At 32.7% G+C, this 18,449-nt stretch overlaps 1 protein-coding gene across 1 annotated transcript; it reads left to right on the top strand.

Annotated features, from left to right (window-relative positions):
• The first annotated feature begins 368 nt into the window (after nucleotides 1–368).
• On the top strand, nucleotides 369–10,219 carry LOC127711535 (uncharacterized). The gene is made up of 6 exons (XM_052217614.1): nucleotides 369–407; nucleotides 846–938; nucleotides 3,635–3,952; nucleotides 4,172–4,287; nucleotides 5,834–6,020; nucleotides 9,098–10,219. Exons 2-6 carry the CDS (start codon nucleotides 878–880, stop codon nucleotides 9,334–9,336), a joined length of 921 nt encoding a protein of 306 aa, XP_052073574.1. The 5' UTR covers nucleotides 369–407; nucleotides 846–877; the 3' UTR covers nucleotides 9,337–10,219.
• The last annotated feature ends 8,230 nt before the right edge of the window (nucleotides 10,220–18,449 follow it).

Raw genomic sequence — 18,449 nt, 5'->3', positions numbered from 1 at the left:
TTGAAGTATATAAATTTGTGAGTAAAACACCGAACTGGATAATTATTGAAGGTTAGAACTTGCATCACATGGTGAAAGAAGGTGTGTGTCAAATACTGATAACTTGTACAAAAACCCTGTACAAATAATAATTTGTACAAAATTACAACTTGTACACAACATATATATATTTAAACATTGAAACATTTTTCGTATATATCGTATTTCAGTTAAATGTCTATAACAAATAACATATTTGACATGCTACATTTAAATATCTTTCAAGGTCAATAATATATGGAAAGTTTTGCGCTTATGATAGAAAAGAATAATTCAGGTATTTTCATTATTATATATAGACCACAAAATTTTCAAACAAAAATAACAGCCATGTAATTAAGGTCACAAGAGAGAACAAAGCATTAAAGGTAAGGTACAAACATGAATGTATTTCTTGTTATAAAATTGTACACATTAAACATAGAAAAGATTCACCAAAGACACCACGCTTATAATTTGGTTCACCAGATGCGCGTTTCATTTACATAAGAATCATCAGTGGCGCTCAAATCAAAACGATAGGAAAGCCAAATCAAATGTGACGTTTAAGGCTGTTGTATAACTGTGAGAAAAGTCTTAGTGAATAATTCGAGCTTTTGAAAAAAAAGGAGAAATAGAAGCAGCGATATGATTTAAAATTTCAGTAAAAGAATATGTTAACGAGCTCCTGGTCCAAAGATTTGAGACCACTTTTGTTGTATTATAGATTGCAAACCATGGTCATATATTGTCTTATAATACATGCAACGGAGGAAAACATAGTATTACAAAAAGTGTGACACACTTAGGGTTATTGTTTCTTTCAGATCTATTACAGTTGAAGCCAAAGACAATCAAAATGATATTTCCTTTGAAATGCGTTATCTTTCAATTAGCTTATCTACATGCAAGAGGATGTGGTAAGTGTATGCTATAGAATTTTTTTCCGACTTAGCAAAATAAGAAGAATGATGTAGTTCTATGAAAGAAATGCTAGAACAATAAAGTTCAAATCATATATAGATAATTTTATGATTATGATATAATGTAATTAATAAATATAAATCGGAAAGTCTGTTTTTTTAAATACAAAGTTTAAGAAAATAGTAATTCAATAATGATTGAAAGAACATTACCGTTTCTATGTGCACTTGAACTTTTAATTACAATGAAAACAGCAAGAGAGAATACTCCAATAAATAACAATTAAAAAACCAAAGCACTCTATGAAGTGTTTTCCTTTTTAAATAACACTACACAGCTACTTTTGCATAGGTATATTTCTGTACCAAAATCTACTTTTAATATTCAGTACTATTTTGTTACTTCAAAATTATTGTAATATTTAGGTACCTGTTTTTTACAGTACTTGATTTGTACTTGAAATTTATTTACAACAGATTTTTGGTTACACCGTTACATTTTTCAGCATTTTGAAAGTTTGTCTATTTCAAATCTCTTAAAGATATTGTTTTCAAACATGGAATATTGCGATCACTGTTGGTATTATTTCTGTACCAAAATTTTAAGTACAAACCAAGTACTGTAAAATACAGATACCTAAATATTATAATAACTTTTAAGTCAAGAGATAGTACTAAATATCAAAAGTAAATTTCCAGTACTACAGATTTTTTGTACAGAAATAGTACCTATGTACAATATTTCATTCAAGGCATATGGACTAGTAGGTCTGATTTAGGTCAATATGTATTTTTCAAAATAATTAATTACTAGATTTGTATTCACATTTAAAGTTCTTTGTTAATCTCTGTATGAACATTAACGTTACCAATTTTACTGCACAAGATGCACACTTCCACAATAAATGTCTCATCAGTGATGCGCAAGGCCAAAATATTTGGAAATGGAAGTATACGTTTTGATGGTCATATCATATGTATGAAGCAATTTATGTATAATGCACGTTTTCTCTTTTCTGCGATCTTAATATAAAAAATAAAGAGCTGTGGCATGGTTACCAATGATACAACTATCAAATAGAGTCCAAATGACTAATGATGTCAAGTTTACCTAAACATTTCATAAACAAGATAATGATGTATTGTTAAGATTTCATTCAGTATATGCCAAGTAATATCATTCCTTTATAATGTCGTTTTGATACAGTGTATAATAAAAAATAGATCAAATGCTTATAAATTCTTTTTACAATAAGTATAGAATTTTTTCTTTTATTAACTACCATTTCTTCAATTTTCGAACATTTCTTCAATACGTGCTTAATTTCGTTCACTACTGCTGCCTATCCAATATTGACACGATTTAAATATAGTTGAAACTATTTTGTTAGGAATTATAAGCTACATTTGATTTATTGAAGTACTAACCAATGCGACTTGGTTTTTTTTTTTACTCTGTTTGTTTTTATTTTATATTAAAACTATTCTTATTTAGCAGACGTTTTTTTTTTAAAACAAATGAAGTACAAAATATGTAAAAAGCGTTTCTTGGAAGCTTCTGATAACACATTTTATCAGAAACCGAAGACAATTCAAATGATTAAAAGTTGTGCTTGTAATATCTTACAGAACACTATATATTTTCCTACTTTTGCTCATATATAAAAAAAAAAAAAAAACTCCAAATGAAATGCACATTTATGATAATCTATAAATTGAAGGCTTCACTGTGACTTAAATATGAAGAACAGCAATGACAGCTCTGTTCCTTAGCTTTTTCTCTTTTTTTTCTGTGCATGTATTGATTTTGTGTCATAGATGGATATCCCATATCCTTTGTTTTTCTATTATAAATTAGGATGCAGCTGCATACATTTCTTAAATTCACACTCAATTTAATTTTAAAAATAAGAAGATGTGGTATGATTGCCAATGAGACAACTCACCACAAGAGACCAAATGACTATAAACAAACTATAAGTCACCGTACGGCATTCAACAATGAGTAAAACCCATACCGCATAGTCAGCTATAAAAGGCTCCGAAATGACAAATGTAAACCAATTCAAGCGAGAAAACTAACGGTCTGATTTATTTACAAACTAATGAAGGAAAAATAAATATGATATACAGCAACAGACGACAACCACTGAAGTACAGGCTCCTGACTTGGGACAGGCACATACATAATGTGGCGGGGTTAAACTAGTTTGTTGGCGTTTGGCTAGCCATAAAACCAGGTTCAACCCACCATTTTTTCGCTAATGTCCTGTACCAAGTCATGAATATGGCAGTTGTTATCAAATAGTCCGTTTCTATGTATGCTGGCGTTTTTTTTTTAGCAGTTCAGTGTTTATGTTGTTCCGTTGTTTTCCTCTTATAGTTGATGTGTTTCCCTCGGTTTTGGTTTGTGACCCGGATTTGTTTCAGTTAAATCGATTTATGACTATTGAATAGCGGTATACCACTGTTCCCCCTCCCCCCCCCACTCTCTCTCTCTCTCTCTCTCTCTCTCTCTCTCTCTCTCTCTCTCTCTCTCTCTCTCTCTCTCTCTCTCTCTCTCAATATATTATATCTTTAGTGCATAACACGATATTTATTAATAAAGAGATACACGAATATGTGTTTGTGTGTAAATGTGTTGTGTGTTCTTTACTTTTATTTTATTATTTTTATTATTCTACATACTACAGCTAACTTAGTTCTCTTATCAAAACCTGTGACATTTGGAGGAAAAGTACAGCTTGCATGTACAGCCTATGAAACGGAAATTCCTCTTGATACACAGTACAGTCGAAGTTGGTCTGGCGGACCTGACAACAAGTTGTTGTGTAAGGATGGTATTTCTGCAGATGTTTCGAAATATAAAGAAGTACTAGGAGAAGATTACTCGCAGTACATCCTAGAAATAGAAAGTTTTTCTGAGTCTGACGTAGACTGTGAATATAAATGTGTTTTTGGTGTAGATACAACACGAACAACACTAAAACTCAACGAGAAGGACTATGAATGTAAGCAATTACTGCATTAGGGTGAATTGATATTATTGCTATTCTTTTTTAAATGTCATTACCGATGCCCTTAAAAAGTTGAAATTCATGGTTAAGGCTTAATGAAGATAGATGAATTTGAGACATGCAAAAGTGGCGCATTTTTAGATTTTTTGCTAATAATACTCTGTGAATGTGTTGGTTTTTAATCCAGTATTATCTATGACCTTATTTAAATAGATATTCCAGGAAAAGACACAACTGTGGTCACTTCAAGCTTGCAAAATGGACATTTAAATGTCAACATATTTTTTGTGAAAGTATGGCCAACACCAGTATGTGAAGTCATATTTGAGGTATGTTAGCATTCTTGTATAAAATAATTTTATGTCAGTGGTATAATTATTGAATAACGCACGCCCTTCAACAATGAGAAAAACCAATATCGTATAGCAAGGTATAAAAGGCCCTCACATGACAAAATGTCAAACAATTCAAATAAGAAAATAAACGGCCTGATTTATTTGTTTTTGTTGCAGTTCAGTGTTTCTGTTGTTCCGTTTTGTTTCCTCTTATAGTTGATGTGTTTCCCTCAGTTTTGGATTGTGACCCGGATTTGTTTCAGTTAAATCGATTTATGACTATTGAACAGCAGTATACTATTATTGCTTTTATTTATGTACAAAAAAACCCCCCGAATAACAGACATTCTAGAATAAATACAACAACTGAATTACAGACTACTGACTAGGGACTGGTTGATACATGCATTTCCATATATGAAAGGTTTGTCAAATACAGAATGGAGCATGACCTATTTAAAAAAATGGAAACCATCCCAAATTGGTTGACCGATACATTATATACTGTTGATTCATTAATTTTCGTGTGATACCAATTTTCGTGGATTTCGTGTGTACAAGGGAACCACGAATTTAAATGTTCAACGAATTACAAATTTTCTAATGGGATGTTTGCAGACTTTGCCAAAACCACGAAATTAAATATCCACAAAAATGCAAGTTTTCCTTAATCCACGAAAATTGGTACCAACGAAAATAAATGAATCCACAGTATGTGTCGTCTCAACTCTCTAGCGAAATATTTTTGCAGTCTCTTTATGGCAGGTTTATGTCGAGTCTAAGTAATTTCGCGGCCATCTGGTATTTTTGTTGTCTATTTGAAGTATTTTCTAAACAGTAAGCAAAAACGATGCTAATTTGGAACAGTTGACTTCATTTGAAACGTACCAATTTAGAGTGGTTAAGCTAGCTATAAAACCACGTTTAATCCACCATTTTCTACATAAGGCAATGCCTGTACCAAGTCAGGAATTTGACAGTTGTTTTCCATTTGTTTGAAGTGTTTGAGCTGTTGATTTTGCCATATGTTTAGGGATTTTCCGTTTTGAAGTTTTCTTAGAGTTCGGTAATTTTGTTATTTTTTTGTCAGCTTAACGTTACGTTAGCATGGTTAGGAACAGAATAACAATATTGCCAATTCGCGATTATTCTAATAAAGTTATTCAGCTTATGTCTCTGCTATTTGTGTATATTATTCGGATAAAAAATTATTGATCATTACACAATTAGATTCCACTATGTATTCTTTATACCACACAGAAATGAAAATTAGCAACATTTAAACAGCTGGTGTTGTCAAATCACTAATATGTACGCCATCATAGTTAACAAAAAAACTTAAAAGTGTTGCCTAATCTAGCTTATGCCGTCTATTCCACGGGGTTTAGGTAGAAAACACAAAGCGTGCTTATGTTCTCACTGGCTAAATCTAAAAGAAATATAACAACTACACTGAAGAAACTTATTATTATAAAAAAACAAGCCTGACATTTCTTACTTGTTTTATTCGAAAGGCTTTGCTTTTTATTTTATTTCATAGAGAATCAACTTTGGAAAACGTATGGAAATGTCGAAAAGGAAAAATGGTAAACTATATTCTGCGAATATTAGTCTAAAACATGTCTTCAGAAGTGATTTTTGTAGTGGTGACATGTTGATTTCCTGTAAGATTGGTACCAAAACCATTGAGGTTCATAGAAAACAATTCAATACATGTCCAGTTAACGGTATGTATGTTTACAACGTTTTAACTATATCTACGTTACAAGTCATTTTTCTTTTTATGTATAAACAATATATTGAAACATTAATCTTGCTAGTATATCTTTCTGTTAAACTTAATCAGAAATATATATGATATATATTAGTTTTGGGTCCTCAATGCTCGTCAACTTCGTACTTTCTTTGGCCTTTTAACTCTTTTGATACGAGTGTCACTGATGAGTCTTTTGTAGCCCAATAGTCAGCACTTCTGTGTTGACATGAATTATCATTGATATGGTCATAATTATAAATCAACTGTTTACAAAACTTTACATTTTTGAAATACTAAGGCTTTCCTACCTCAGGAATAGATTACCTTAGCTGTATTTGGCAAAACCTTTAGGAACTTTTGGTCCTCAATGCTCTTCAACTTCGTACTTTATTTTGCCTTTTTTTAACTTTTTTTTATTCGAGCGTCACTGATGAGTCTTTTGTAGACGAAACGCGCGTCTGGCGCAAATACTCAATTTCAATCCTGGTATCCATGATGAGTTTATTTACGTAATTATATACTCACAAGTCTTGAATAAAGTACCATCGATGTAAAAAAAAAACAATATGTAACCAGTTTGGAAAGGACAAAAGAGAAAGATTTCATGCACTGTAGCTACATAAGCAGCAGCGTTTGTAAATCAAATGGTACATACAGTTTGACGACTTCAATGTAACTGATACGGTTCTTTTGATTTACCCTTTCCCTCTCAACAACCTTATACAAAATCGTATTTGAAATAAGCCATAATATGTTATCATTATTCAATTATAATCAGTTTTAAAGGTTGCCTGATGCAATTTAATCTAATGAAGAATAATTGACGATATAGGGTTAACTGTAACGTTGATGAGTCCGTAACCACAAGATACAAAAAACGAAAGGCAACTCGAAGTAAACATACTATCTTCAATAACAGATAAATGATTATACCTCCATTCGACTGTGGAAAATCTGTTGATAAATTTCGTACAATTCAGCCATATGCATCTAATTGGCAAAACACAGTTAGATGTCACTCAAGACAACCCCTGTCGAGATTCAGTAGTTGCGACAAACACGTGAAAATGTTGGGGGTAACTATATTATTAAGACCTAAAATATAGATCTCCTAATAAGATGCAAAATCTTGTAAAAAGAATGAAACTTTTTAGAAATAGAAGATGAGATACGAATAATGGAAACAAACAAATAAAACATAAGGCGTTGTATGTTGTTTATAAGGATGATTCCCTATTTTGTCCATGCCATTAGTGTGTTGTTCCAACCCTAATATTGTCGTAAAATCTTTATGGAAATCAAGGCCAAGATGTGAACGGAAAAATATTTGAAGCCAATTGTGGGAATAACTAGTTTCTTAACATCCCTTCAGAAACATTCATTGCTACCCCACCCAACACAAAAAGATTATATGTATATCTCTTATGGCAGTCAAGTTTATGAAAAATATAGTAAGCCATCAACAAGGTTCCTTACTAGTTACACGCATATATATGATTATTATAATTATAAAACTAAACAAGAAATCGATATACACAAAAAGGCAGGTTGACAATTAAACTGTACGACAAGCGAATTCAATTTACCAGTGTAATTTTCATTATTTTGAAGCAATATTCAAGATGCATATAATTGATTCTATTTTGTAGGGCTAACATTTCTATCGGGATTTTCCTAATGGTGGTTTCTGATTATCAACTTATCTGCTTATCTAATTAATAAAATTTGTTTACCACATGGAAAATGTGTTTCCCAGAACATTAATACCACAAATTTGTACCATTTATCTTAGCCACAGCCATATTTCTTTCATAGTTATATTACAGCGGTATACTACTATTGCCTTTATTTATAACTAATTTTTTTTTATTCGACTTGTCACGAGCAAAACAACTACCCGGAACACCTCAGTGTACTACCTATTTTGGTGGTCTTGTGACGCTGAGTCTATAGCTTTCTTAATAATGTTCTTTGGAATGCTGTTTGCTTATTATCTTATTCCCCGTCTCTAAGTGTCCGTGGCATAAGGTGTTACACTTGGTCGTTATTCCGTCCGCCCATCCGTGTTTTTTCTCTGAAATCCAAATACTAGTTTTGTATGAACGATTTTTTCATCATGCCACCATATATTGCTCCGATACTTTTTTACTTTTTATATATAATCATGATTATGATGATTGAGAGATCACGTGTGCGTTTTTTTTTTCAATTTACCGACATTTTGCGATCTTTTGACCCTTTTATTTTTAAAAGTTTATGGGTTTTTGAAATGCAGTAGATCTCGAATTTTTTTTTTCAAATGATGACTTACAGATCGAAGTTTTATTTCGTTCTAGTTGACCAATTTTCCCAGATTTCAGCCCTTTGATATTTATGAAAATGACTTACCCACATTTCTCTATAACTAATTTAGGTATTTAGTGTCAAATGATGACTTAATATCGAGTTTTGTTCAGGTTGACTAATTTTTCAGGGCTCTGACACTGTTCGAGTTTTTCTTTTATTACAGATGGTTTATTTTCATGATAATTAAATGTTACAGACAGGGGTATTCGCGTGTACTTACTTGTCTAGTTTTGTTTTGCCAGTAGTGTTGCCGTCTTTTGTCGACTTCTAATTTTGATGACACTCCCTTCAAAAATCCGTTTTATATATATGGCATGGCTGGAGAGTTGTCTCATTGGCACTCATACCACATCTTCTTATATCTACATAATTGTTTAACTAGTTTTGCTGTAAGCTAAACATCGTTTAGCTGTATCTCTCATTGTACTAAAGTTTATAATTGCTTTTTGGTGTTTTTTCTGATCTATACACATCTACAAATGTGTTATTATGATATAGTTATTTAGATAAAACAAAACTTAGGTCAAATATATGATTTCAACTGTCCAAAAAGCATATAAAACACAATAATTCTTCTTAAATAACATATCAAACAACACAATTATGTTTCATATATCCAACATTACCATGTTGTTTAAAAGAAATAACAAAATAAACCTTTGATATCAATTATTCTAATAATATTTTATGTTCACTTTTCAGTTAAGAACAGGAACAGGAACGTCATAAGCGAAAAAGCACTTACAACATTGATAATTGCTGTTTCCATGTTTGTTGTCATGGTTTGCATTATTCTTTTAGCTGTGTTGTTAAAACAAAAAGGTTACATAACGTCCATGTTCGAAGTTCTGTTTGGATATCCTAGCAGCGCATTCATAGGAATATCAACCTTGAAGAAATCATATATTAGATATGTGCCGCCACAACAACACCCAGTTTGAAAAACAAATATGATTTCTATGTTATTTTATTTATGAACTATTACAGTCCATATCAATTTATAACTTTTACCAGGGGTAAATGAAAAATTTCTAAATTTTTCCGAAATATATAAATATGCTACTTATTTTTCATAACATTTCCATTGTGTAAGGAACTTCTCTGCAGTCTCGTAGATGTGTGTGCAGGAGATCGTCAGTTTGATAGCTGGCTTGGTTAAACCAAAGACATATTGGTATTTGCTGTGGTATTCAGGATCAGAAAAAAGACTGGTCAGTCGAAGTATTGTGTCTGCACTTGTGATATATCGTCCTTTTGACCGTTGCTTTGTGAACTTACACGTTAAGCATCCAACTAAGCGTCTCAGTGTAGCGCAAACCATGATATGTTATAACCAAGGTGATAATAATACTGCGTTTATGTCACATGTGTGACAAACATTTAACAGGTCGGGACCACCAGGTTTCTGACGTCAGAATACATTTGCATAGTGATTTCCAAAATACAAAATGTAAACTTGCCCCTGGGAAATTGACCAATCGATTGTAGGCTACTACGTGTTTAGTTTAAGGAATTTGTGAGTCCTTAATGCTCTTCAACTTCGTACTTTACTTTGTTTAGCCTTTTAACCTTTTTGATTCGAGCGTCACTGATGAGTCTTTTGTAGACAAAACGCGCGTCTAGTGTACAAAATTTCAATCCTGGTATCTATGATGAGTTTATTTATTATTTATTCAGAGCCATGGAAATTGTTGAAAAGTGTCATTTTGTACTGTTTTTCGGAATCTCGTGTTTTATTTTTTTGTTCATCTACTGTAATACATGTAATGTATATAGCATAATCTTCAATGTTCATACTCAGATTAAAAATATTGTTGGCTTCAGCATTCGACCTTATTTCATCTTGTCAAATTTAATAGAATAGGTTGTATCTACTGTTATGGGTGCCTCAGTGCCAGAGTGGTCTAAGAAGTTCATCTACTATATCACTAACCTGTCAACACTGAAGTTGTGAGTTCGAACTTCGCACGTGGCAGGTGCGTTCGACGCCAATCTTAATTGACTAGGTTTGCCATTTTTCCTCCCGAATGTTGGTTGTCAAGGTCAACCAATAAAAGCTGGCCGCCACGATACAGCCAATAGCGCTCCAACAATCAATCTATAATTGTTATGCACTTTGTCTGTGCATTCGTTTCAAAAGAAATTAGAAACGAAGTGTCTATTTTACAGTAAATTCCTTTGAGCATTTTAAAACTAATTTAACTAATTATGGTTTCTACCCCATGAATAGATTACCATAGCTGTATTTGTTAAAACTTTAAGGAATTTTTGGTCCTCAATGCTCTTCAACTTCGTACTGTATTTGTTCTTTTAAACGTTTTTTTGATTTGAGCGTCACTGATGTGTCTTTTTTAGACGAAATGCGCGTCTGGCGTACGAAATTTCAATCCTGGTATCTATGATGAGTTATTTTACAACGGTTACTACAAGGTCGATGCCGCTGTTGGTAAAGTTTTTTTTCCGAGGGTATCACCAGCCCAGGAGTGACATGAATTATCATTGATATGGTCATAATCATAAAATAACTTAGTACCAGAATCTATGACAAACGAGACGATTTAAATTTGAAATTATCAATTTCCCCCAACTTAGCAGCAATATACCAACTTCACCTGCATATGGGATATACACTTCCCAACTCATTCGATATTCAAGAGCATGCAGCTGCTACTCAGACTTTATAAAACGTCACCAGTGTCTGAGCAGAAAGTTGATGAACCAAGGTTATGTCAAAGAACGTCTTGTCCTTTTTCTAAAAAAGTTTATCGGAAGATACCAAGACCTTGTTGATGAATATTCCATATCAACTTCACAAATGATACATGATGGTCTTGAAGTATAAATTCTAGGTACTGACTTGTTTATCATCTTTATTACGTGTTATAGTGTTCTTTTATTTGTCTTTGTATACTGTTAACCTTGACTGTTTAGTCCATTTTTGGTAATATCTTTTTGGCGTGACTTGGTATTTATACATCCCGTCATTATGTTATTGTGCTATGGTCATTTTTTGTATTCTTATCTTTCATTTGTGCTTATGTGTTTTGTCTATATGCCATTTTGTTTTTCTGTGTTGACATAGTTATTTGTTTTTATAGTGATTAAGATTATAACACAGTGTTGATTGCTGTACCCAAACTTTTGACATTGCTACCTATTATGTGTGTTTGTTTTGTTTTCACATTGTTGTCAATATAATTTTATGCGACGGTCATACAAGTGAGAGGTTTTATAGCTAGCTATAAAACAAGGTTTAATCTACCATTTTCTACATAAGGAAATGCCTCGTACCAATTCAGGAATGTGACAGTTGTTTTCCATTCGTTTGATGTGTTTGAGCTTTTGATTTGCCATTTGATAAATGACTTTCTGTTTTGATTCCTTGGAGTTCGGAATTTTTGTTATATTTTTTTTTACATGATACTATTTGCTTACGGAATTTTCGAATCCTGTGTTCTTATGTCTTTCCAAAAACTATTCTGTTCATAATGCACAGACAAAATAGCATAGACAGTCTTCTTGATATCAAGCATTTCAAGCTACAAAGCATAATGAGATTAAAGATAGACACAGAATGTTTTAAAGGGAAATAACACTATTGTTTATACGCATCGCTCTCGGTCGTAGCCGTTTCATGACGTCGCTCTTTTCGAGTCCGTCGTAAAGGTCGTCGATTTCTAAAATGGTGACCCGCTCAAAGTAAAAGTATGTGCTTACTACCTTTATGTGTATTGAATTCCACAGCATAGTTATGTACAAATTAAAACAATAACATATGTAATTGGTATACTAACAATGTCGAAGCATACCCATGACAAACTGAAAATTACATGTAATGAAAAGAGTATTTGTTTGAACAAATAGTAGAAAGGTTTTTCCCCTTCTACTGGTCGAGGACCAGCTACCGTCAGATACCAGTTACCGTCACCTAGCATTTTATGTAATAATGGACGCGTTTCGTAAATTCGGCATACTTATCAGCGCACTATAATTTTCGTTTAATTTTCAAAAACTTTGTTTTGTTTGATCAAATTAAAACATGAGAATAATGAGTTTTCACTTTTTTTAACACGTTGTGGGAAATGGCGTCATCACGAATTCCTCGATTTTACAAAACTTAACGTTTTCAGACAAAGTAATATAAAAATAAAAATAAAACTAAGGAAATGTGGTATGATTGCCAATGAGACAACTATCCACCAAAGTTAAAATGAAGTGGATGTAAGCAATTATAGGCAACCGTACGGCCTTCAACAATGAGAAAAATCCATACCGTATAGTTGGCTCTAAAAGGCCCCGTCATGAAAAATATGAAACATTCAAATAGAGAAAACCAACGGCCTAATTTATAACAAAACAATTTACGATAAACAAATATGACAGACATGAACCAGCGACAACCACTGAACCACAGGCTCCTGACTTGGGACAGGCAAATATAAAATGTGGCGGAGTTAAACATATTTGTGAGCGCTTATCTCTCCCCGAACCTGGGACAGTGGTGTAACAGCACAACATAAGAACAAACTATAAAAATCAGTTGAAAAAGGCTTAACTCATTAGATCGATGCATAGAAAAACATCAAACAAAAACACAGACAGGACGTGGCATGGGTATATATCCATCCATAATCCCTAACAACAAAAAAGACACCAAGTACAGATCTGAGAGTACTCGCAGTTACAATGTACTTACAGCTAGTACAAAGCCAATAACAACTAATAAAATAAATCATGTATCTAAGACTAAGATATCAATCAGTACACATCCAACATCCAATGGATTTAGTTAAAGACGACATTAACAGTCAGAGAAAAACATGATCTTGTGCAATGCCAAAATATAGGTATTGACAGATAGCAGTACCGTGAAAGTACATATGTGTAATATTTAGTATGGTTTTAATTTACTGATAACAACATCAATATTTATACCAATAAAACAATATTCACAGATTTAATTACAGTCGTGAATAGGTAACCTTTTAGAATAAGTTTATCTAAAGGATTGATAAGTTTACCCGGATCGTATCTTTTCCGGGCTCGGTTAACAATATCAACGTAAAGTTTAGGATTTACTATTCCGTTTGAAACAAATTTTTTCTACAGGTACAGCCAAACTTGCAAACCAAATTTTTGTATCTATGGAAGAATTTAATCAAGGTTTAAAGTAATTTGTGGTAACGAACTTAATAATTTACAAGTAATACATAGAATACGCTCATTGAAATCCAAAACGTCACTACAGACACGAGCATAGCGAACGAGTTGGGATATATAAACCCCGTAAGACGGTGTCAAAGGAAGATCAATGTCCAAAAAAGGAAAAGTAACAAAAGGGAAAGCAAAATCATCCCTTTTGTCGTCAATTTTTGAGGGGGTTTCTAGTGTAAACTGAAATATCTAAATCTTGGAAAAGACAGTTATTGCTGTTAATAATTAATTTAATTAAAGTAAGTTCCTTTGGGTAAATTTCAGCAGTATATTTAGAGAATTCTTGATTATTTAACAAAAAAAATATCATCAAGATAACGGCAAATGTTGTTGAATTTATCAATTAAATGGAATTTAGACGGTTCTTCACTGAGTTTGGCCATAAACTGTGATTCATACCAGTATAAGAACAAGTCTGCTATTAAAAGGAATACCTACAATCTGTCGATAAATTAACTTTATTGCCGAAACGTCAATAAATGTGGTCAAGGAGAAAATTTAGGGCTTTAATCAGCTCATCACACCTCCAGTAAGTATATCTAGTATATTTGCCTTGCTCATTGGAGAAAAAGGCTTTATATGAGTTGCAGCAAATAGATTTTTAATCAGATTTATCAAACGACCATTTAATTAGATATGAAATCTTTTGTTTGATAACATTGTGTGGAAGTGTAGTATAAAGAGTCAAAAAGTCACAGTCCACAGAATCAAAAGGACCATCAAAAGCACGTAATTTATCTAAAACATCCAAAGATTTTTTACACTCCATAAATGGTTAATTCCACTATTTTCATATGTTTAATTACAAAAACTAATGATAAATTCTTTGATGGTAGGTAAGGAAATCGTTAAAAGAACCTATAGATTAGTAGTAGAACACTTAATAGAGGCCGAGATGAAACGATATTTTACGGGTTTTTTTGTGTAGTTTAGGTAACCAATACAGAGTGGGGACCTTCAAATGTTCAGAGGAGGCTTACTTTAAAACAAAATTGTCTTTCTTACGAGAAAAAAGGTTTATTAATTTGAAAATTAACTTCTTTGCTTTTATCGTCCTGAACATGCATGAAATATTCGCGACTGGACGTTAAGCAACCATCAATCAATCAATCTTTGATTTTATTGAATACAGTGTAAGTTGTTGATTTCAAGTAACATAAATTCTAAATCAGTTCAGATTTAACGAGAAAAAAAAAAGCTTCGGAATTTTGGACGGAAAGACTATATGTTTGGTTTATCTGACATCCAACCTTCTCTTCTTACCATAGAATATCAAAATTTGAAATTATAGTTCAGATTAATCGAGAATGTCTATTAATTAGTAGCTAGATTCTGAGTTGACGGTATTTCACACAAAAATCGCCACAATAGTACCCCGCTTTACCTTAGTTATAAGAGGATTTAAAGTCCGAGTCTTTGGTGCTTGAACTGACTTTTGGTAACCCGTTATATGTTGAAAAAATATGTGCAAACGCAATTCCTGTTTAAAAATAAAAGAGAAAAATTGGAAATTTCTTATGGTAACTGGTACAGGATCAGTACACGAAATTAATATTTTATACATTTTTTGAATTCAAACGAACAATATTACTTGATTTGATCTTAAAGCACATTCTTTCATGTTTGAAATACACATTTGGATGCAATAAGGCATCTCTAGAAATAAAAATGAACTTTGTTTACAAATTACGGGAACATTTTGTGTACATTTCGGCTAGTTTACACACCCATATGTTTTTCAAGTAAGACATTTACTAACCTCCGGGGCATAAACTGTGGGTCAATACTTTATGGGCAGGTGTCCTGCTAGGTGACCGTCAATTTTAATGGGGTTGGGTGCTACAGTCGTGTGAAAAACAGGCGATTTTCGGAGTTAGACTTCCGACATCGGATCGATCCTTAAATTTACATGTGGCATCCTTTCATTCATACTTACATTATCGCCCTTCAGAGTTTTTTTTCTATCTTTTATGCTTTTTAAGGACGACGTAGACGGAACGGCAGGGTTTTTTTCACAGAAAAATATATAGACATGGATAAAAATTCTATACCTACTAAAACCGGCATTATTCGATCATCAGATATACCGAGGTTTAACTTAGAAATTCGAAAAGGTTTCAGACCACAATTAATTCCCTTTGTTCGTGGTCTAGGATTATGGTTCCCAGAATTCAATGGGGTATTTCTTTCGGAGTTTTCTGACTACTGTTTACTATTTAAGTCGTCGTATTAGTTGCATATATATTGGAATAATTAAACATGTGGGAAAATTTTATTGTTGAAAGGGAAAGAAGTGATTTGGCCAAAATGAAAGTACGGTAGAAATTAGCCTTCGGCATTTATTCAAGATTCAACGCATACCATTGGTATATTAACGAGGCTCTCAAAAGAAAAAGCAGAGATGAATCACGGGTAGTAACCTCGTCATATCGAGAAGCGTTTAGTACAGTGGTTTTGTCATAGTTTGATTAAGATGAACATGGTTGTGTTAAGTTACTTCCCCGAACGATTGCCTCAGTTCTATTCAAACGAGCAAATAAAAAGCAAATAAGATGTTTTAATTTGCATTGTTAGTCAAACGATCTACATTGGAATTGTTGTTTTCAAGAAACTAACGCAGAATAAGCAAACTATCGAAATTGCTATGGTTTGCTTAAGTTATGACATGGTTCGGTTAAGTGTCTAGAAATTCGTCATGGTTTTGATCAATTTTGTCATGGTTTAGATCCAAATTAATATGTATGTGTTTCAGCTCAATATTGATAGTTTGTTTAAACACGCTTGTAATTAAACGAAGTTACACAATTTACCAACTGACTAAGAAGAAAAAAAGCCTTTAAAACCAAAATTAGATGCTGTAATTGGCAAAGCGTACATTAAACAATTTAACTGTTCGTGACTTGTCTTTGTATGCAAATCGTACTACTACGAGTGTCTTCTTAAAGAATTAGGAATGAATGAGCACTCATGTAATCCCACATACAAAAGCATCATTTGACAAGGATGAGATTTTGGTGATTCATAAATCCTTAATAGCTTCAATGAACATTACTTTGAGCAGCAAATTGGGGGACTTACCTTGTTTGTATTGGTTTCCTTTAGCTTCACAAAATTCCATACAAACGGCCGTACATTGCCAGCTCATCTGCATGTTCGACGAAAGAATTGTCCATTAGATTAACAAAGATTCTTTCCGCAATGAAAGAGGGTTTTCAGAAATACCGTGAAACTGTTTACTCGCGTAGTGGTATAAACCATATATGGATTTAAAAAAAAAACTCTTAAAGAACTTCTGAATAAATGTAAATCTCGATATTTCTCTGAAATTTGTTCTATCAAAACGTTTAATTTTTCAACCCTGTGTACCACCATTCCCTATGTGTGATTGAAAAATCGTCTAAAAAAAATAATGGAAATCTACAATGCTTTTCAACATTAAAATGGTAGCGCACGCTACAAATTTATTACTTTTGGATACCATACGGCATATTTTGTTAATAGTGAACAAAAAAATAAAACATGCTACACAGAGGAACAAGTGACCTGTATGCTGGAGTTTCTGGCAAAATATTTGTTGAATTTGGAGGTAGAATTGTCACCAAATTGTAGGTTTTTCTATGGGAGCGAACTCTTCTTATCTTCATATTAGTCGGAGTTCCTTCAGACATTTGTAAAAAACAAAAAGATAAAAGAAGCCACATTATTTAATTTCACATTCATATATATTGTTCTTTCCATTAACAATTCAGACTTTTCTGATTGAATTCCATTAAAATATCCCCAAGAACTAGAAATTAAAGGAACAACAGACACGGCTTCCTCTGCCTCATTTTTAGACTTATACCTCGAATTTGACATGAGCGCTCATCTTTGTACCAGAATCTATGACAAACGTGACGATTTTAATTTTAAAATTATCAGTTCCTCCAACCATAATAGCAATATACCAACTTCTCCTGCATATGGAATATACATTTCCCAACTCATTCGATATTCAAGAGCTTGCAGATGCTAAACCGTCACCAGTGTCTGAGCAGAAAGTTGACGAACCAGTGGTATGTCAAAGAACGTCTCGTCCTTTTTCCAAAAAAGTTCATCGGAAGACCTTGTGGGTAAATATTCCTTTTCAACTTCACAAATGATAAACGATGGTCTTTAAGTAAACATTCTAAGTACTGACGTTGTTTGTCACCTTAATGACGTGTTATGGTACTCTTTAATTTGTCTTTGTAAATTATTATTTTAACTGTTTAGTCTATTTTTGGCCCAACCCATTTGAAGTGGCCCGTCATTGTGTTATTGTGCTATGGTAAATTTTTGTATTCTTGTCTTTCGTTTTTGCTTATGTGCTTTGTCTATATGCCTTTTTGTTTTTCTTTGTTGAAATATTTGTTTTGTTTTTATAGTGACTAAGATTATAACACAATGTTGCCTGCTGTACCCTTATTTTTTGACATTTTTACCTATTATGTCTGTTTGTTTTGTTCAAACATCGTCGACAATATAATGGAATTTTATGCGACTGTCATACATGTGAGAGGTTAAGCTGGCTATAAAACCAGGTTTAATCCACCATTTTCTACAGAAAAAAATGTATGTACCAAGTCTGGTATATGACAGTTGTTATCCATTCGTTTGATGTGTTTCAGTTTTTGGTTTTGCCATTTGATTAGGGACTTTCCGTTTATAATTTTCTGCAAAGTCCCGTATTTTTGTTATTTTGCTTTTATAATTCAAATAGTCACTGCTCTTTTAAACTAACTTTTGAGATGATAATTACAAAAACAGAAAGCGCTGCTTCTGTTTCACATAGATTATTTTCTCCGTATGTCCATGATTG

The sequence above is a fragment of the Mytilus californianus genome, unplaced genomic scaffold (genome assembly GCF_021869535.1).
Source record: "Mytilus californianus isolate M0D057914Y unplaced genomic scaffold, xbMytCali1.0.p SCAF_8, whole genome shotgun sequence".
In the NCBI taxonomy this organism is placed as follows: Eukaryota; Metazoa; Mollusca; class Bivalvia; order Mytilida; family Mytilidae; genus Mytilus; species Mytilus californianus.
This window is presented reverse-complemented; position numbering and strand designations above follow the sequence as displayed.

Coding starts and splice junctions, on each gene's coding strand:
- LOC127711535 (XM_052217614.1), top strand. CDS start 878: ATGATATTTCCTTTGAAATGCGTTATCTTTCAATTAGCTTATCTACAT. Junction 4,288..5,833: donor TATGTGAAGTCATATTTGAG/GTATGTTAGCAT, acceptor TTTATTTCATAG/AGAATCAACTTTGGAAAACG. Junction 6,021..9,097: donor CAATACATGTCCAGTTAACG/GTATGTATGTTT, acceptor TTCACTTTTCAG/TTAAGAACAGGAACAGGAAC.